This window comes from Neoarius graeffei, chromosome 3 (assembly GCF_027579695.1).
Source record: "Neoarius graeffei isolate fNeoGra1 chromosome 3, fNeoGra1.pri, whole genome shotgun sequence".
NCBI lineage: Eukaryota > Metazoa > Chordata > Actinopteri > Siluriformes > Ariidae > Neoarius > Neoarius graeffei.
This window is the reverse complement of record NC_083571.1, coordinates 18,358,071-18,380,025: the sequence shown is the minus strand read 5'-3', so window position 1 is coordinate 18,380,025 and position 21,955 is coordinate 18,358,071. Positions and strand designations below refer to the sequence as shown.

The window sequence follows — 21,955 nt, the reverse complement described above, 5'->3', positions numbered from 1 at the left end:
TGTTTGGTCCTATACTTATTCAGAGGAAATGACTGCTACATACTCTTTCACTATCTGCAACATTCACTCCTGCCCCAAGTCTGGACTGTCTCTTATAGCAGAAACAGTAACCTGCTCTACTTAACACACCTCAGGTACTCTTGGTAGTTGTTAGCTTCCTTTAAGGGGTTTTCACATGAAACCTTTCAGGACAAGTTTGTGTACAAGCAGGATTAATCAGACTTGTAGTTCAATAAAAAGTCACCAGTCCAATACTGGTGTTGATACATTTTTTATTACAGTTCTGTACTCCTGTCAGGGTGAAATGTCAATACATTTTTTTTTCTTAAATTAAGTAGATCTCTTAGCTATTCATGTATTATAAAATAAGACTCCTTTGACTATACACAGAACAAAGTGTTTGAGCACAAAATGCTCCGCTTGTAAATAAGTGAAATCACTGAATCTAATCATTTTACAATTCTAGCATCACATGCAACTTATCATGGAACAAGTCTAAATCTACATACAGTAAATCAATAACTTGCATGTTATAACTAGAATGACTTCTGTACAATTTTAGGGAGAAGTTTAAAAATCAGACATGAAAGAAGTTACAATGAGAAAAGACTAGAAAATCCACCATACACAAGAAGCTCTTAATCTATAACAATCACCTCAATGCCTTTATCATCCAGCTGACTGTTGGACTCCAGGGCCTGAACAATGTGAGCAGCTGAAGGCCTTTTGCTGGGATCTTCCTCAGTACAGAGACAGAAAAGTTCCACCATACTCTGGTAGGCGCTGCCCAGAGTGCCTGCATCCAGTGGAGGTCGGGTTCCCAGCCTCTCATAATATGCATCTTCATCAAAGTAGTCCTCATCAAATGAGTCCTCTAGAGGGGTGGGAAGCAGATGCTTTAGAAAATATTTCAAGTAGAGAAAGAGACTTTGATAAAACCAGCATCACTAACTTGTACACCTGATTCAAATACAGTAATGAGCTCACTTTAAAAAAAAAAACCCACACATGCAGTAAAGGCTCAGTATTTGGTAAATCACTAAACCAAAACTAATTGCTAGTTTGCATGATACTCCCTCCCAGCATCTTGGATTAGTCTAGAAACACTAGTGCAAACTTGAGACACCAAAACTCTTGGCTGATTGAGGGACAAGTTCAACCTGCTGCAGTACACACACTGACCAGCAGAAATCCATTTTATATTTCATGACTTCAAGTGTTTGTCTCCACTTTTGCTTGTAGCAAAAGTCAAACATCATTTTTCCCCCTACCATGAGGCAACATCTGCATAGAAAATCATGGCATGTATTAGGTAGCAGGATGGAACTAAAACCAGAACATCAGGGACATGGCTCATCTGGCCTGTCATCAAAGCAACCATGACTACTAAAACATCAAACAGAACTGAAATGTGACAATATGAGAGGGGACCAACGTCCATGACAAATTGTGTACAACAGGAAAATCAACAAAAAGGACAAAATTTTGTTCCCCAAGGGAAGATTGGTTTTGTTCCCCAAAACATCACTCAAAACTGAATTTGCATAATAAATGAGAGGAGATAAATTTTCTTCTGATGAGAATTGTATTACTAATTTTTTTTTTTTGCAAAACATTTACAATACAGGGCGGCACGGTGGTGTAGTGGTTAGCGCTGTCGCCTCACAGCAAGAAGGTCCTGGGTTCGAGCCCCGGGGCTGGCGAGGGCCTTTCTGTGTGGAGTTTGCATGTTCTCCCCGTGTCCGCGTGGGTTTCCTCCGGGTGCTCCGGTTTCCCCCACAGTCCAAAGACATGCAGGTTAGGTTAACTGGTGACTCTAAATTGACCGTAGGTGTGAATGTGAGTGTGAATGGTTGTCTGTGTCTATGTGTCAGCCCTGTGATGACCTGGCGACTTGTCCAGGGTGTACCCCGCCTTTCGCCCATAGTCAGCTGGGATAGGCTCCAGCTTGCCTGCGACCCTGTAGAAGGATAAAGCGGCTAGAGATAATGAGATGAGATTTACAATACAATGACCAAGTGTTGTGCAGAAGGTCTAGTTCTTTCAAATAAAACCATCAGAACTGAAATCCACTGAGAATTGAGGGAGGAGACATGATTTAACTGAAAATAAACAGAATAGTAAACACAGTTTACAACAGGAATATCAACAATCAATCAAGTTTTGTTCCTCATGGGAAGATCTACCCAAAACATCGATCAGAACTGGAATCAAAAGAGAAATGAGAAAGGAGATATAATTCAAGTGAGGGGCCTGGAAAATTCGTTAATTTGGCCTAATTACTAACTCATTAGCAAAAAATGACAAAACAACCACCAAGTTTCTGTGCAGAGTGAAGAATTCTTTCAAACAAAACAATTGGAATGGAAATCCGTGGAGAATTGACGGAGGAGATGCGATTTAACCAAATTGTGGACAATGGATGCCACGCCATGGCAATAGCTCATCAGCTTTATGAGCCAGATGAGCTAATAATGATAGTAAGTAATTTTCACACAGGAAACCTCCTGTGGAAAATAACAGACATGGGCAATCTGGATGGAAGTTAAATCACAGCATAAGACCTGTAAAACTGGAAATTATCCCTGGACCCCATGCTTCATTTTATGCTCACATTAAACCCCAGTCAGAAATCTGCCGAGCTTCAATGCTGCTGAATAAAAGTGAAGAATGCTTTACATGTGGAAGGAACTTTGCCAAAATACCACACAAACTAACAAATTAAAGCAACAGATAGTCAATATTTCATACAGACAATTAATTAAAAATACTGTTTCATGGAATAGAAGTCAATTTAAAACCAGTTACACTGATATATAAAATACGGCAACCTAAACATTTTAGCACAGTAGCAATCAAACAGGAGACAATCCGATTTAAGACATCAGTGACTTTTCGCCTCAGAACAGGAAGGTAAGGTTCAGTGTTTGGTGAAAAAGCTAAACAGATAATTACATAACTGCCTCAACTGTCTATGAACATCAATACTATTTACGTTGGTTGTAAATGTTCAATCATAGTGCAAATACATGTATCTATCGATCACCACTCTCACCCTCGCTGTCGAGCATCTCTAGGTGAGGCACAGAGAGGGTCATCATCTCCCACAGGGTGAGTCCATATGCAAAGATATCCGCTTTGTCGGTGATTAGCCCATCCTCCAGCGCCTCTTTGGGTTTCCATGGCTCGGTGCCAATGTAGCAGGCCTTTGGGTTGCTCACTACAAAGACATGAATAAAACAGATTATGAACTGGTTTAAAAATAAATAAATAAATAAAATTTATTGCGCTTCAGGCTTACTTACCCTGCATATTTTCATCTAATCGCAGGGAAACACCAACGTCACAGATTTTGACAGTCTCAAAGTCACCTTTAATGACGATGTTGCAGGATTTCATGTCTCCATGCAGCAGCTTTTTCTCGTTGTGCAAATACTAAGGGAAAATTGTATTGTTCATTACATGGTGGAATAAAAGGCATGAGCATGTGTTATGACTGAAAAACTCCTAGACAAGTGTTTTATTCAAAGAGCCTGTAATTAGGGTGTATATTTTCTCCAAAAATATTTAATCTAATAATGTGGCCACATTTGTAAGCAGGAGAGTCATGATAATTTACTGGCAGTGGTGGATTTTCTTTACACTACACTTTATGCAAACTTTGTGCACAATTCATTTAAAAGAATAACAGACAATTGTACTGAGGATGTCCCAGTCTGCTTGGTTGTGGTTCATTTATTTATATGTTTCACGTTAGCATTTAAAAGATTAATGCAAAAATGACCAGGAATATTTTTAATAAATAAATAAAATTCCCTGTGAACAATGCAAATGAATTTTTCGTTGATTCAAAATCAATAAAATGCAATAAGACGAGTTGGTTTCTAAATTAGCTGACTGAAAAAAGTAATTGTAACTATCATTTTAGTCATCATACAGCCTTATAAACATAATTTAGCTCGAAATCTAAAGATCAAAATATCCAAGAGCGTAAAAAAACAGACATGCCCAAACATTTGAGTCAGACGAAGGAAACAGTCAATGACTCTGGCCCCATCAAGTCCAGAAGGAACAATCTAAAGTGAGCCACCTTGCACAATAAATGTTGCCAGCGATATACACTATATAGAAGCTATATACACCCTAGGAATACCTACCTATTTGCCAGAAAGAATCCAAAATGACAAGGAATTGACTGAGAAGCAGCAATTTTTTATTGAACTGCTCATTAAGGCTTAATTAGTCCATAACTTCATTAATAATTGTAATTAAGCAAATCTGGGTAGAAGTCATATGCACCCTAGGTACCCCTACCTTCATGCCAGAAAGAATCAAAATTGGTGAAGAACTGAGGGAGAAGCAGCGATTTGTGTGGAAACCACTTGTTAGGGCTTACTCAATATTTTCATGATTCGACTATGCAAATTTGGGTAGAAGCTATATGCACCCCAGGCAGACCTACCTTCCTGCCAAAAAGAAGAATAATTATTAAAAAAAAAGTGAAGAGGAGAAGAAGCGAGTTTTGCGTAATGTGGACGACGTCGGATGGATGATGGACAACACATGATGACATAAGCTCATCAGCTTGTCAGCTAGATGAGCTAACAGGGAAGGAAGGAAACAAAAACAAGGAAAAAAGGAAACAAAAATGGAAGAAAGCAAACAAAACAAGGAAGGAAGTACATGCAAACCACGAGCTACATGAAGAGCCACTTTTTCAATAGTGGCAACTGGGAAGGCCTGGAGGCCCTCCTCTCTCCTCTTTTCAATCAGGTCATTGAGAGACAGCTCTCCTCCATACTCCATCGCCAAACACTTCGAGCCATCCTTCGCTGTGGTGAACGCTCTAAAACCTGGAAGAAAAAAGAAAGCAAGAAAGAAAAAAACCCAGCATGAGCTAAAATGAAATGTACCCCATCTCATCCATACAGTGAAGAATCTTAAACACTGATCACAACTGCCTATTGTTTATAAAAGTCCATTTGAGATTGAAAGATCAGGCCAAAAAAAAAAAAAAAAAAAAAAAGGTGCATGTTTCCGGTTACCCGACCGACCCTAATCCGTACCGCCCGACCCTAAACTTTTTTTTTGTTTTTGTCCCAGTCGCGACTTTTACATATAACCCAACCGCGTGAACCGGAAGTTTTTGTCACTCACTGGGAAAATCAGGGCTTTCCACAAGCGCCGGCCGCCGGCCATACAGCCAACTACACGATTAAGTCCAGCCGGCTACTTTAATGACTATTATTTTTGTAGCCCACAGGCTCTAAATATTAATTTTCGATTTTAATAAAATTAAATGTTTATCTAACGGACTGACAATAATGTCAAACTGAACCGCGCTCATTTAAGTTGTGATTCGTGCTGTTTGTACCGATAATAACCACAAATTCCCCGCAGACTTCGTTGATCAGGGGAGAGTAACTCATCCGCGGCCCCAACATGCGGTGTGTGCGCGCACTCGGCGGAGGCAGTAGTGTGTCGGGGCCGTCGGAGGGAACAGAAGCAGAGATAACGCTTATTTTGTCTTTCACCTAGAGACATGATTCAAACTTTAAAACGGAGACAAAATTCTCCTGTGTAGATCTGGCATTCAACTTTTTTGCTAGGCTCTATACTTTTTGATCAGTCACAGATCAAACACCATGAGCAAATCTGGAGAAATTCAGGCTTTATAATGGGTGTCTATTGCGTTACACACCAGTGGAGCTCAGGAGTTTAGAGTGTAGGCAGCTTGAAAAAAAAAAAAAAGCTCTAACCTTCTCATTTAAACTGTTTTCTCAGCCACAATTTTCACTCTACACACACAACTTTCTCAAAAGTTGTAGTCACACGTGTGAATCAAGACAAGTGTCTCCCTGAGCGATAGGATTTACAGTTTTTGAATGAGAAGCCTGAAAGTAAGGAGAGGACAGCCGCGCTCTCCCATAGACTCACATTATAAACGTGGCAGCGCTTTTACTGCAAAATCAGAAGTGTCACTTTTTTTTAAACTCGCTCTAGTGTCCACATTTTTTACACTAGGGACAAAAAAAAATTACATTTATGTGTTCATGGGAGCCTTGCAGCACTCAGTGTGAAAGAATTTTGTGAATAGCTCCTTCCGTTTCCGTGTAAATCAGCGTTGTTCGAGGAGAGGGAACTCTGAGAAAAAGCGCTCTTTGCTTGTTATATTGTCTTTTCCCTGCACCGTTACCAAGGCGACGAGCTCCATTCAGGGAGCAGAGGGGGGAGGAGCTGCTCTCTCTCTCTCATGGTGTATTGAGCTGTTATATTTACAGAAAAATTCATGTTAAAAAGGTATCTCATGCTGCATCAGATTCATCAGAAGGTGGTAACTCAGGTGACTTGCAAAGAAATTCATTATATTTTGTGAAATTATTCCTGTCTAAATATAGGTTATGGCAGCCATCTTGAAAAAAAAAATAAAAAAAAAATGCCTGCCTACCGACCCTAGTTTTGAAATCTACGTAACCAGAAACACACTTTTTTTTTTTTTGGCCTTACCAACAATATTTGGATGCTGCAGTTCCTTTAAGATCTTTGCTTCCTCACACAACCGCTTCTGGTACACGTTCTTCTGAGTCTTTGCACACTTGCTGCTGATCTTCTTAATGGCCCACGGTGACTGAATCTGTTTTCCATTTCTGAAAGTAATTTTGAGACACTCCAGTGTTGTTTTCCTTCAATCAACTAATCAAATCACAGATTTCAACCAATCAGACCTGGTCATGAGGTAGACGCTCACACCGGTGCCACAGCCAAGCTTCTTCATAAATGGAGACGCTGGAATAGTGACTGGGGTTCCACATGTACTAACTGGGGGGAGAAGAAAGATAAAGATTATTGTACAATTAACTGTTCTAGTGGATAGAGCGGTTTTCATGTTAATTCACAAAGCCAGTAAAAAACTTAAGCATTTTGTGAAACTGCTTTGTTTCAAAATGTATACACAGTTTTCTGTTTTTCTCCAGGCATTTTTATTCTGTAAAAAACTACAAAACTCTTTTGAAGTCTCAAAACCACATGAATTTTCTTCATTTATCTTCTTGTGCTCTGAACACTGGGATACCTTGTGGTCAGAATGATCAGTCAGTAAACGTGGATTTTGCCTGAACACAGTATCTATTTTATACATCTTAAAAGAACAAATCCACCAAAAATCACCTGCATATTAAAACAAGTTAATAATGGTATCCAAGTTTGAGTTCATAAAATCCTGACTTGACTTATCTTAGCTCATCTACTTTCAGTTTGGTTAACAGTTTATTACAATAACCGCAATGCTGTTCAACGACCATGGTGCCAATAGGATTTATGCTACATTCAACTCATGCTCACAACTTGTAATTCCCAACCTCCTCTCGTCTTGTCTTCATCCACTTATCCGGGGCTGGGTCGCGGAGGCAGCAGTCTGAGCATGGAAGCCCAAACTTCCCTTTCCCCAGACACCTCAGCCAGCTCCTCGGGAAGAACACCGAGGCGTTCCCAGGCCAGCCGAGAGACAGGGTCCCTCCAGCATGTCCTGGGTCTTCCCCGGGGCCTCCTCCCGGGGGGACATGCCTGGAACACCTCCCCAGGGAGGCATCCGAAAGAGATGCCCAAGCCACCTCAGCTGATTCCTCTCGATGTGGAGGAGCAGCGGCTCTACTCTGAGCTCCTCCCGAGTGACTGTGCTTCTCACCCTAAGGGAGCGCCCAGCCACCCTGCGAAGGAAACTCATTTTGACCATTTGTATCCGCGATTTTGTTCTTTCAGTCATTACCCAAAGCTCATAACCATAGGTGAGAGTTAGAACGTAGATCAACCAGTAAATCGAGAGCTTCGCCTTTTGGCTCAGCTCCTTCACCACGATGGACCGGTGAAGCGACCACATCAGTGCGGAGGCTGCACCGATCCACCTGTTGAGCTCACGCTCTATCCTTCCCTCACTCGTGAACAAGATCCCAAGATACTTAAAACTCAAGGCAGGACTTCTCCACTAACCTGGGGAGGGCAAGCCACCCTTTTCCGGTCGAGAACCATGGCCTCGGACTTGGAGGTGCTGATCCTCATTCCAGCCGCTTCACACTCGACTGCAAACCACCCCAGTGCATGCTGAAGGTTCTAGTTTGAAGAAGCCAACAGGACATCATCTGCAAAAAGCAGAGATGAAATCCTGTGGTTCCCAAACAGGATTCCTTCTGGCTCCTGGCTGCACCTAGAAATTCTGTCCATAAAAATTATGAACAGAACTGGTGACAAAGGGCAGCCCTGCCGGAGTCCAACATGCACTGGGAACAGGTCTGACTTACTGCCGGCAATGCGAACCAGACTCCTGCTCCGACAGCCCTTAGCAAAGAGCCCCGAACTCCATACTCCCAAAGCATCCCCCCCACAGAATACCACAAGGGACACGGTCGAATGCCTTCTCCAGATCCACAAAGCACATGTGGACTGGTTGGGCAAACTCCCATGAACCCTCGAGCACCCTATGAAGGGTATAGAGCTGGTCCAGTGTTCCGCGACCAGGATGAAAACTGCATTGTTCCTCCTGGATCCGAGGTTCAACTATTGGCCGAATTCTCCTCTCCAGTACCCTGGAGTAAACCTTCCCGGGGAGGCTGAGAAGTGTGATTCCCCTATAATTGGAGCACACTCTCCAGTCCCCTTTCTTAAAAAGAGGGACCACCACCCCTGTCTGCCACTCCAGAGGCACTGTCCCCAACCGCCACGCAATGCTGCAGAGGTGTGTCAACCAAGACAGCCCCACAAGATCCAGAGACTTGAGATACTCAGGGCGGATCTCATCCACCTCCGGTGCCTTGCCACCGAGGAGCTTGCAAACCACCTCAGTGACCTCGGCTTGGGTAATGGACGAGTCCACCCCTGAGTCCTCAGCCTCCACTTCCTCAATGGAAGATGTGACCGTGGGATTGAGGAGATCCTTGAAGTATTCTTTCCACCACCCGACAATGTCCCCAGTCGAGGTCAACAGCTCCCCACCAACACTGTAAACAGTGTTGGCAGAGTACTGCTTCCCCCTCCTGAGGCGCCGGACGGTTTGCCAGAATTTCTTCGAGGCCGACCAATAGTCCTCCTCCATGGCCTCACCGAACTCCTCCTAGTTCCGAGTTTTTGCCTCCGCAACTGCCCAAGCTGCGGCACGCCTGGCCTGCAGATACCAGTCAGCTGCCTCAGGAGTCCTGGAGGCCAACATGGCCCGATAGGACTCCTTCTTCAGCTTGACGGCATCCCTTACTTCTGGTGTCCACCACCAGGTTCGGGGATTGCCGCCACGACAGGCACCGGAGACCTTGCGGCCACAGCTCTGAACAACCGCGTCTACAATGGAGGTAGAGAACATGGTCCACTCAGACTCAATGTCCCCCGCCTCCCTCGGAAGCTGGGAGAAGCTCTCCCGGAGGTGGGAGTTAAAGACCTCCCCAACAGAGTGCTCGGCCAGGCGTTCCCAGCAGACCCTCACCATACGTTTGGGCCTGCCAGGTCTGTCCGGCTTCCTCCTCCGCCAGCAGATCCAACTCACCACCAGGTGGCAATCAGTTGACAGCTCAGCCCCTCTCTTCACCCGAGTGTCCAAGACATAGGGCCGGAGATCAGATGAAATGACAAAGTCGATCATCGACCTCCGACTCTGTCCTGGTGCCACGTGCACTTATGGACACCCCTATGCTCGAACATGGTGTTCGTTATGGACAAACCGTGACTAGCACAGAAGTCCAATAACAAAACACCACTCGGGTTCAGATCGGGGAGGCCGTTCCTCCCAATCACTCCCCTCCAGGTGTCACTGTTGTCGCCCACGTGAGCATTGAAGTCCCCCAGTAGAACAATGGAGTCCCCAGTCTGAGCACCTCCCAGTACCTCTCCCAGGGACTCCAAGAAGGCTGGATAATCTATACTGCTATTTGGCCCTTAGGCACAAACAACAGCAAGAGCCCTCTCCCCGATCCGAAGGCGCAGAGAGGCGACCCTCTCATTCACTGGGGTAAACTCCAACACATGGCGGCTAAGCTGGGGAGCTATAAGCAAGCCCACACCAGCCCGCCGCCACTCACCATGGGCGACTCCAGAGAAGTGGAGAGTCTAGCCCCTCTGGAGGAGCAGGGTGGGGCCCCGGCTGCACCATACCAGGCGACGTCACGGTCCTTGATCTATTATCCATAAGGGTTTTGGTGAACTGCTCTTGGTCTGGCCTGTCACCTAGGACCTGTCTGCCTTGGGAGACCCTAACAGGGGCGTAATGCCCCCGACAACATAGCTCCTAGGATCATTCAAGCACACAAATGAAACATTTTGCCCAGAATTCAACGATGCAGTCAGAACCTTTAAACAGATCAGCTTTCAAAGCTTCAACTTTCACACTAATGCTGTCTTCAATGGTTTATACCTCATTTATAGCAAAGTCTTTCTCCTGTATATTCTGAAACAAAATCTGTTTCTATATGATCCACACTCATGAATTTTGGCATGTTCATTCTCGTCCCTAATTAGAAGAATATTACAGAGGAATTTCCCAAAATTACTGTTAGATTTACTTCAGAATTTATACAGAGGTTTTTTTGATTATGCAACAAATTGTCCTGTAAAAGACTCTCTTTGCATTACATTAACGGCATTTAGTAGACGCTCTTATCCAGAGCGACGTACAACACACACAGAGCAACCCGGTTAGGGATGAAGTGCACTTCAGCCATTCCTGCTGGTCCAGGAAATCAAACCAGCAACCTTTTGGTACCAAAGCTGCTTCTCTAACCTAAAGGCTTTTAGCTGGGGATGGCTTCCCCAGTGCATTTAGTATCAATAAGGAAGTGACTGATAGAAAATTGCATGCGCAGATTGAGAAATTCGTACTATTTCTTGATAATCACCTTGACAAAATGGCAGCCAATCGCTTCATCACCATAAGTGAGAAAGAATTACAAATTATGAAAAAAAAACTGCTCTTAAAAGCACTAAAGATGCTACGAAGTTTGGTCTAAAACTATTCAAAGGTAAGGTGGAATTGTGATTTATTTTATCAATTTTAAACAAAGTATTTCATGTGAATCGGCATTGATAAGTGACAAGCCTGAGCTGCGCAGTTATTATATTTGCATGATGCGTTTGAAGATTTTAACAAATGATTTTTAATACATTTTTTAAAAGAATCACCAGTGTATATATACACAAACAATTATCCGCCTCAGGCTCAGTGAATAATTACCTCAACTTCGTCTTGATGCTCACTGAGCCTTCGGAGAATAATCATTAAATGGTATGCAAATATATGCACATTTAATTTGCATAAATAAATTCAGCAATCAACTGACTATCTATTGTTTAGTCCGCTATCTATGGCCATCATATTTTCCCTGCAAGTGACGGCAATTTAATATTTTTATTTTGAAAATACATAATGCACATTGCTGAACAAACATCCACGCGGTATTACAAATTAAAGAGAAAGGAAAAATTAATGAATAAATAAGATGGGAGTTATTGAAGTTACATTACTGATGAATATAAAATTGTGCCTAGCTAGCATGACATCAGGATTAGCCCTTCATGACTGTCATGTCACAGTGTTAGCAAGCTAAACAACAAAACCTATTCTCACTGAGACAAAGATTACAACCTGTAAGTAATAAATTTGATCATTTTTAAAGACAGAGATGGTATGTTCATGATTTTTTTTTTTTTACCTGAACTCTTCATCTTCGCCGGTTTACACGGAGTTTTAAAGGTATCTGGTGACTCGGCCTCCATTTTACTGAAATTAATAACAACAAACAGGAATCCAGGAGACGTCTATTTACAAATTGTGTGTGTGCCTATTTAGTCAGTCAGCTAGCTAATGTCCTAACAACAAACCTGTGTGAATTTTTTTTTTTTTTTGAAAATCCGCGCCCGTCTTTCAAAACTCTTCCGTTTGGCTTTAGCTGCAATCTACGACACTATTGGCTACTAGGCTACGGCGTCTTGCATTATGATTGGCTACAAGTGTACGCTCAGCCAATACTAGCTCAGGAGGCGGGATCTTAAAAATCTTCGCGAGGTGGAGGGAGGTGGGAAATAATGGCAACTATGGAAACTGCCAGTGGCGGCTGGTGAAAATAATTCTTGGTGGGGCTGGTGTGTGCCAGTAGAGTTCCCTGCCTAGTTCAGTATAAGCATTCAAAGGAACAGCCAGAAAATGACAATTCCACAATAATATTGTAATTTCCTTCTCAAAATCAGCAGTTTCACAGATAAAGTAAATTAACAATTTACAGCTATATTAGGCTCCATTTATGCTTTGGAAAGGAACGGTTTCAAATACAATACAATACTCAAGTTCTTGAGAGAAGTTTACAGCAAGGGTATGATTTCAGCTGAATCTATACAAATCAACTGTGTGTGTGTGTGTGTGTGTGTGTGTGAGAGAGAGAGAGTGTGTGAATGAGTGAGTGAGAGAGAGGGTGTGTGAATGAGTGAGTGAGAGAGAGGGAGGAAGGTTTCTAAGGTGAGTGTGGGACTGAGTGAGGTGGTGTGTGTCTGATTCTAAGGTGAGTGTAAGATTTCTGTGTGAGAGAGTGACTATGAAATGAGGTGTGTGTGTGTGTGTGTGTGTGTGTGTTCTGAGCTAGGTGTATTTCTGTGAAACGAGACAGTGAGAGGGGGAGCGAAACACAGTGTTGACACTCTTGTTGTGAATACAAACTATGACAAGAAAGTGTGATTATTGTCCAATATGAACCAAAAGTCTAGTTTTGAACATCAGAGAGAGAGAGAGAGATGCATTTTCTGTAGCAGGGGCGAAATTTCCAGCGCCCCAAAACCATTAAATTCGGCGATGCTGATTGGCCAAATATTTATGATTTTTCCCGAGCAACCATACACGATTGGCTATTCCGCTGCACTTCTGGGGCGCTTTGCCGAGCGCCCAAGAAGAGAAATGATACGCGTCTGTCGGTGGAAATTCACCATTGAATGAGAGTCAGTTGGTGGAAATGTTGTTTAAATAATTCAGATCGCATGTAGGCACACACTGACTATTCAAAGTAAAACTGATATTGATAATAAAATTTGTAAAAATATATATCGATATATATTTTTTTTTCCTCCACATCTGGGAGGGCGGCGCCCGAGCGCCCCCTATGAGCCAGCCGCCACTGGAAACTGCACACTCACAAGCTTTGAATTGAGTTTGAAAAGCTAGTCAAAATGTTCAAAATGTATATTTGCCCCGACATAGTTACAAGGGAAGCAGAAATATATATGTGTATATATAGGTGCTTGGGTTTTCAGCAGTGTTCCAGTCAAGCAGTTTGAAATCACGATCACTGATTGATTGAAGCACTAAGCTGTACTTTTTTTTAGTTTTTAGTTAAGGTGCTTAGTTATACAGTTAGTTATAGTATAGACCAGTGAAAATCTAAAACATATTGATTGCTATCAGTTGTGTTTTTTTCAATGAACGACCTACCAACGGCCACTAGATGGAGGTTTTATGGATCTTCAACAAGTACACATGGGTGTCATGATCAGGTTTCCACATACTTCTGGTCATAGTGTGTTTAAGCCAAGGAAGCCTTTATTTGTCACATGTACACTCAAGCACAGACTTAATGCTTTTATGGCTGAGGACTACAGTTGACTGACTAACTTTAGGACTGCAGTCATCATGAACATATTTACACTCAAGTTTCCATTAATGAAGAGTTATAACATCATTGAAACTGACTTCATGTTAAAACTGTTAGTGTTATAGTCATGTTATCTGTTGTTGTCCAGGTGAGGATGGGTTTCCTTTTGGGTCTGGTTCCTCTTGAGGTTTCTTCCTCGTGTCGTCTTAGGGAGTTTTTCCTTGCCACCGTCACCACAGGCTTGCTCATTGGGGATAGATTAGGGATAAAATTGGCTCATGTTTTGGGTCATTCAGATTCTGTAAAGATGCTTTGGGACAATGTCATACAGGTGATAGCTGTCATAAAAGCGCTATGCAAACAAACTTGACTTAAGCACACAGTGAAATTTAACCTCCTGCATTTAACCCATCTGAAGCAGTGAACACACTTGCGCATACAAGTGAGCAATGAGCACACACACATACCCAGAGCAGGGGGCAGCTATGTTACAGCGCCTGGGGAGCAGTTGTGGATTAGGTTAGCACTTCAGCCCAACCTCAGGCCATGGCTGCCCCATGTTAAAGTGTATGTAATGCTTATTTGATCCCTTTCTACAGGGTTGCAGGCAAGCTGGAGCCTATCCCAGCTGACTACGGGCAAAAGGCGGGGTACACCCTGGACAAGCCGCCAGGTCATCACAGGGCTGACACATAGACACAGACAACCATTCACACTCACTGTCAATTTAGAGTCACCAGTTAACCTAACCTGCATGTCTTTGGGGGAAACCGGAGCACCCAGAGGAAACCCACGTGGACACCGGGAGAACATGCAAACTCTGCACAGAAAGGCCCTCGCCGGCCACAGGGCTCGAACCCGGACCTTCTTGCTGTGAGGCGACAGCGCTAACCACTACACCACCGTGCCACCCCTGATATAATGTATATTAAATAATTAAGTATATAGTTCAGTCATTCTGGGTGGCACGGTGGTGTAGTGGTTAGCGCTCATGTTGTGCACATGAACGAAATTCATGTGTCGGCAGATTCCGTGAAAATCAGCTGATCTTGTTGATTTTCCATTAATTTATGGCCTTTTGGATCAGCTGTGGTTCGAAAACACATGGCCAATCAATATAATGATTGTTGCTTTGTACAAGGAAAAAAAGTGGAATTTAGAGGCATACTACACTTTAACCTAACCGCATGTCTTTGAACTGTGGGTGAAACCGAGCACCCGGAGGAAACCCACGCAGACACGGCTCCTGGCGGCCGCTGGGCTCGAACCCAGAACCTTTTTGCTGTGAGGCGACAGTGCTAACCACTACACCACCGTTAAATAGTTGTAACCACTCACCTCCATTAAGTACACCTCCAAGAAGCCTAACAATAAGCAGAGAGTGAAGTATATGGTTTACCATAAATATTAACAAACCAACCAGAAAATCTACAGTACTGTGCAAAAGTATTAGGCACATATATAAAGAAATGATGTAGACAAAAAATGGCTTCAAAATAATGAAATGTTTCAACATAAAAAAAATACTATAAACAGCAGTAGGCCATAATAAGTGAAACAAAGTCAATATTTGGTGTGAGATGACCGTTTGCTTAAAAAAGTATAGTCGTCTCAGGTACAATTAGTACAGTTTTGGGTCATTCTCCAGAAAAGGTGGAATCTGGGAAACATATTTCTGCTGAAATGTATTCCTTCTAATATACTTAAAACTTCTTTAATAGCAATTTCTAACTTCTAAACTTGATGAATCCACAACAGATACAGCTTAATGTATTTTTATTATTTTTTAAACATTTCATTAAAGAATGCATAGTCAGGTTTTTTTTGTCATTGGTGTTACCTATAATGCAAACAGCATTACATAGTTGTAAAAATATTTTTTTCATTAAAACTTGAATATTCCATTAAAAGCAGATAAATGGAACAATAAAACCAACAAAAATATTTGATTGAACATATGCAACTTTATTAAAAAATGTAAATAATCAACATTATGTAAATCCATTTGATTTGCGCCATCAATTTTTTCCTTGTAAAACCAAAATTAGTTGAAGAATATTCAAATAAATTCTTGGATACTGCCTTTAAAATATGAGCTAATGAATACATAACTGATCAAAAAGAAAATGTTGCTGGATAGTAACAATAATTCATGTATAACAGGACATCACTGAAAAAAACACGAAGTAACACCAGTGACGTGCCATAACACCAATGACACACAAGAACATAATACTCCCCTTTTTTGGAGATAAACTCATTTTCCAACTCTAATTTCCCTATTTTAACCTCTCATCTTAAAGTCCCAGCTCTTCTTTCAGATACGCCCAAATCTTGTCATCCAACTGGATGTATCTCTTGTTAACAGCAACTGGCTTGGGCATAAGGCACATTACTTGATCTTCCCCATACCAGTTCACATCTTCTATTGGGGATGGCCAGTAGAACTTGTCATACTTGCTGCTCCTGTGCATGCATTTAATTTTGACATTCTGTTCCTCCACCATCAGGATAATGCCAGGGTATGGCTGCTCATCATACTTCACAATACACCATTGCCCACAATCACTTCTGGTCTCAATCACTTCTGGTCGGTATTGCAATGTTTGTGGCTCTGACCGGTCTTCCTGTGTTGGCGGAACAGCTCCAATAATGATGTCTGGAGAAGAGTTTGGGGTCAAGACTGCTCTCATTTGCTGTCTACGTCTTGCCTCGTTAACACGCCATGCCTTCTTCTGAGCCCTCTTCTCCCTTTCACTTAACTCTCCCACATTCTTCCTTTTTTTGGTCAGGATATTATTGACATAACCCTGACGCCTTTTCTCCAAGTACTCTGCCCTACGTACAGGGTCTGCGTCTCTCCGCTGCCTGTGTAATTTCTGCTTTTCAGCAGCACTCAATTTGGCCATACCTGACAAATAGAAAAGTACAATAGCATAATGATGGCTATACAATAATTAAACCATTTAAAACCATTATTTAAGTTTTTTCTCCTCCTAATGTATTTTTTGTAGCTTTTATATGGGTCATTTATACAGGAATGTCATTGGTGTTACTGGTTTTGCCAGGAAGAAGAGTAACCCCAATGACGGTAACCCCAATGACATTTTTTAGGGAAAACTACAATTTCAACAAAATGGCTGCTGTGTGTCAGACCACATGTTTTCAGTGATATCAAAATCTTTTATCTATTCAATGTATTCAAGTTTTATGTTCATTATTTCACTCCCATAAACTGAGTAATACAAATGACAGGCTTAAAAGCTTCATGTAAAATTCTACAAGAAATCGTGACATTTTTAAAGAAATGAAGTAAGCCATCTGACTTATCTGATGTCTCTGACCACCGCACGTCCTCAAATGACCTCTTGACCACAAGGAACTCCCAAGAGTCAATGCAAATTTCAAAATAAAAGTGTTTTGTGTAGCAGTAACACCAATGACATAATTTTGGGTGACAGATATTTATCTAGGCGGCACGGTGGTGTAGTGGTTAGCGCTGTCGCCTCACAGCAAGAAGGTCCTGGGTTCGAGCCCCGTGGCCGGTGAAGGCCTTTCTGTGTGGAGTTTGCATGTTCTCCCCGTGTCCGCGTGGGTTTCCTCTGGGTGCTCCGGTTTCCCCCACAGTCCAAAGACATGCAGGTTAGGTTAACTGGTGACTCTAAATTGAGTGTGAATGGTTGTCTGTGTCTATGTGTCAGCCCTGTGATGACCTGGTGACTTGTCCAGGGTGTACCCTGCCCTTTGCCTGTAGTCAGCTGGGATAGGCTCCAGCTTGCCTGTGACCCTGTAGAACAGGATAAAGCGGCTAGAGATGATGAGATATTTATTTAATAATATTTAGCCATTTTTTAACTATTTTATTGTTTGTCATTGCATGTAATGTTAATGTAAATTAGATTAATTTAATTCAGAAATGTATATTTATATAAAAGTATATGATTCCACTTCCATGTATTGTCAGAGTGACATGGCGATTCTATGAACTTGCCATTTTAAATAAGTAGCTAAAATTAAATATTAATTTTTAGACCAATAGACTTTATTTTTACATTACAAGAACAGTCTTTATTGATTGAACATATATAACTTATGTGATTATCAGGTCAACTTTGCTGATTTTGGTGTCTACAAAAGTAAGTGACAGCATTTCCAGCATTTTTGGAGAATGACCCTTTTATAAGGAAACAAGCTGTAGGTTTTACTGAGCATCTTGCAGAACCAGTCACAGTTCTTCTGGACACTTTGTCACACTTGCTTCTTCGTTTTGCAGCAAAACCCAGTAGCCTTCATTATGTTTTCTTTTTTAAATCTGAAAAATGGTCTCCTGTGCTGATCAGATACAAACCTTTTTTTCTGTAACATTTAATTTTGTGCTGGAAAACGAATGTTTGGAACTCTGAAATATTTTTGTACTGACTCAATAATGTAGAAGTCGTAAAATAGAAATCTATAACAGTTTGTATGAAAAAAATGGGGTGCCTAAGACTTTTGCCCAGTCTGTATCTCATATAATCAAGTCAGTTGTCTGAAGAGGGAGGGAGAGATGGAAGGAAGGAAAGAAATAAAGAGACAAATTTCCTTTACAATATGGATTATTTTATATTTCATATTTGGTTAATTTTCAGGTCTGACCGAGCAGTGAACTATAAAGGGGGAACAATGTTTACTTTTGTTGTCGAGGTATAACAGAAGGATGAATCCGTGAAGAAGCTGACTCACTTTCAGCAGTGTTTTCTTTTCAAAAAAAAAAAAAAACAACCCACACTTAGTCAGAAACTATGCACAACATCCAAATTTATACACTTTACAAACGTACTGATATGATGTTTGTCTCTGATAATCAGCTCCATTTCTCTTCATCAGCTCTGGTCTTGTCTCTAAAGGAGAACAATTGTAGATTTATCCAGTGACATTTCTGAACATTTGGAGTCCTTCAGTGCAGATTACTTATTCTGCTCTTTTATAAAATTGTGTATGTGCATACAGTATAATGAGGCCAACCAATGTCTTTAGAGGCTATAAACTGGTGGCCTTTAAACTTGTAGCTTCAGTGCAAAAGTAGAAAACTTCAGACACCAAATATGACGAGATCAACTACATTTGGTTTATGTGGAAAATTGTGTACATTTAGTTTTTGGTCAAAGTATTTCTTTAGTTATTTCTACAATCAATTGATCAGAGTCAGGTTGTGAAGTGGCAACAAAACACTTTGGTGTGAAAGGGAAAAATGGGACCATCGCTGAAGAATGCTCATCACATTTTCCCAACCACGTCACTGTAGTTTGTTAGATTGCAGTAAAATGGATCCCTACAAACACTCTGTCTAAAACTAGCATATGTGAGCACTTAATGATGCACCAGGATCTTCTTGGGTTTTTTTTGTCTCTCTTTTGTTATTTTGAGGCCAACTTTTCATTAACTTTTCATGTGTTTGCCTTCTAGGGCCTTTGTCATAATGGTTTCTGATAAATTATCCACTCATAATATGCCCTGAGCAAAAAAACTATCATGCATCATATGGCGCTTTTAACCTGGTCTAACTGCACATGGTAAGAGCTACTGGAGCATACAGGGAAAGTGAACATGAAACCTGGGGTGATGGTTTCAAATTTCTGTTTATGCAGGTGCATGTTTTGTTGTTTAGATATAACACAAGGATGAAGCTATGCAGAAGCTGATGCTCTTGTATTAGCATTTTGTTTTCCATGGAAAAACTTTGTGAGAGAAAAAAAGTTCACTTTACATCATGAAAAGTGGTGCCATCATCGGGTGGTATGGTGGTGTAGTGGTTAGCACGGTTGCCTCACAGCAAGAAGGTTCTGGGTTCAAACCCAGCGGCCGGTGAGGGCCTTTCTGTGTGGAGTTTGCATGTTCTCCCCGTGTCTGCATGGGTTTCCTCCGGGTGCTCCAGTTTCCCCCACAGTCCAAAGACATGCAGTTAATATGAGATGGCCTTGGGCTGAGGTGCCCTTGAGCGAGGCACCTAACTCTCAACTGCTCCCTGGGCACTGTTAGTATGGCTGCCTACTGCTCTGGGTATGTGTGTGTGCTCATTGTGCATGTGTGTGTTCACTGCTGCAGATGGGTTAAATGCAGAGAGGAAATTTCACAAATGTGTGATGAATAAAGTTGTGCGTGCTGCTCATGAACACACTCTGTGGGGATTAACAAGCCCCTCTACATCAGCTCCCACAGAGTTCAACATATCTCTCTGTTCTCTTCTCTACAGGAGTTTATTTATACTGACAACTTGAGATTTTCCCTCATTTGGCCTTCTAGTCACTAATTTATCCAAAGTAACTTACAAGTTAGGCAAAATCCAGTCAAAGCACAAATCAAAGCAGTGGAGCACAAACGTTGGTGCTTAATGGTCCAGCACCTATTCCTTAAAAGAATACTCCAGTTTTTCAACCTAATCTCAGTTTGTGTCTACAGCTTATTGGTGATTACCAAAAATTCTAACACTTTTTTTTTTTTTGCAGTGAGAAAAAATACCCATAAAATTCCCTTCAGTTGAAATTAATTTATAAATCAAATTTAAGGACAGTTGTTGAATTACACTGTTAAACGTTACAAATACATCACTACATTATGCAAATTCAAAACTACATCAACAGGAAAGGTGGCAGAATGAGACAAAGTGAGAGAAATTTTCCAACACGGAAAACTTAAAACAATTTCTAGGAAAGTAAATAATGTGTTCAACAGACCAACACAATTAGTGTTAGTAACACATAGCTACAGATTTTCCCCTCTGAAGTAGTAGTCCCATTTCTGATGGAACAAATTATACAGATTTAAAGCTTAATTCCCAAATACCTTTAATTGAAGAATTAAATCATTCATTCATTTGTCTATCTTCAGCAACTGCTTTATCCTAGTCAGGATGATGCTACACTGAAGCCTATCCTGTATCCCGCACTCTCAGAAAATAAAGCACATTATTGTACCTTTTAAGGGTATAACGGCTCATCACTGGGGCAGTACCCTCTAAGGTATTTCCACCTTTTAAATACTGCTAGAGAACATATATGTACCTTTTTTGGCCCAGTAATGAGTTCTAGGAGGTACAATAGTGTAGACTGTACCATGGGGGATAGAAATGACCTCCTACTGTATCCCTATTTCTGACAGTGCGGGAACACTGGGGGCGAAGCAGGAATACACCCTGGAATACACCACTCCCAGTCCAATGCAGGGTCTCATCTCATCTCATCTCATTATCTCTAGCCGCTTTATCCTTCTACAGGGTCGCAGGCAAGCTGGAGCCTATCCCAGCTGACTACGGGCGAAAGGCGGGGTACACCCTGGACAAGTCGCCAGGTCATCACAGGGCTGACACATAGACACAGACAACCATTCACACTCACATTCACACCTACGGTCAATTTAGAGTCACCAGTTAACCTAACCTGCATGTCTTTGGACTGTGGGGGAAACCGGAGCACCCGGAGGAAACCCACGCGGACACGGGGAGAACATGCAAACTCCACACAGAAAGGCCCTCGCCGGACCCGGGGTTCGAACCCAGGACCTTCTCCAATGCAGGGTACCATACAGAATCATTCACAGCTATGGCCACTCCAACTACTAGCATGTTTTTGGGAACTGTGAGAAAACTGGAGACCCCAAAGGAAACCCACATGGACACAAGGAAAACATGTAAAATACTGAACGAACAATAACACTGATAACACATAACCACAAATTCTTCTGTTTGAAAAAGGTAGGACAAATTATACAGACTAAATGCTTAATTTTCAAATGACTTTAATGGATGAATTAATGCAATCAGTTTTGCATAAACTTTTAGTGACTCAATCCAATAACTGCCCTTAGACTTCAATAATAAATCAGTTTCAAATAAACAGGTTTTCTGTTTCATATTCTCAGTATCAGGGAAATGTGTTTGTTACAGTCTTGAGGTGGCGAGGTCCTGGGTTCAAATCCCGGATGAGACCCCACACATCTTTAAATTAGAAAATGCAAGGATTTATTGGAATAAACAAAACTTAAACTGAAGAAAAAGTTAAAGGCAAACAAAATAATGCAACAAAAACCCCACAAACCAAAAAGGACAGCTACCACTTGTCCCTTCCTCTCTCTGTCTGGTGTCTGCTAAACTGATCTTGAGGCTGAACCAGGCGAGACAGGCCTCATCTGAGCAGGTTGGAGGAGCCAACACAAAACAGGAAAACCAAATGAGCCCAGAGCTCGTTACAGTGTTGAAATTTATTGTTTGTGGTAATCACTCCTGTACACAGTTGTAGTGGATTGAGGTGAGGTTGAAAATTACCGGAGTATTCCTTTAATACAGAACGTTAAACACCAAGCCACCACTGCTG

At 41.7% G+C, this 21,955-nt stretch overlaps 1 protein-coding gene across 2 annotated transcripts; it reads right to left on the bottom strand.

The window, feature by feature from the left end:
• Positions 1 to 255: 255 nt before the first annotated feature.
• Positions 256 to 11,930, bottom strand: pbk (PDZ binding kinase). Of its 2 annotated transcripts, XM_060916462.1 has the most exons (8): positions 11,854 to 11,925; positions 11,685 to 11,752; positions 6,726 to 6,819; positions 6,508 to 6,647; positions 4,684 to 4,853; positions 3,306 to 3,435; positions 3,056 to 3,220; positions 256 to 874 (listed from the first exon to the last, which is right to left on the bottom strand). In XM_060916462.1, the coding sequence occupies exons 2-8, from the start codon at positions 11,746 to 11,748 to the stop codon at positions 639 to 641; spliced, it is 999 nt and encodes a 332-aa protein (XP_060772445.1). In that variant the 5' UTR covers positions 11,749 to 11,752; positions 11,854 to 11,925; the 3' UTR covers positions 256 to 638. The 2 variants fall into 2 exon arrangements, with proteins under 2 accessions (XP_060772445.1, XP_060772444.1); XM_060916461.1 differs by having other exon boundaries at positions 11,685 to 11,930.
• Between the last annotated feature and the right edge of the window lie 10,025 nt (positions 11,931 to 21,955).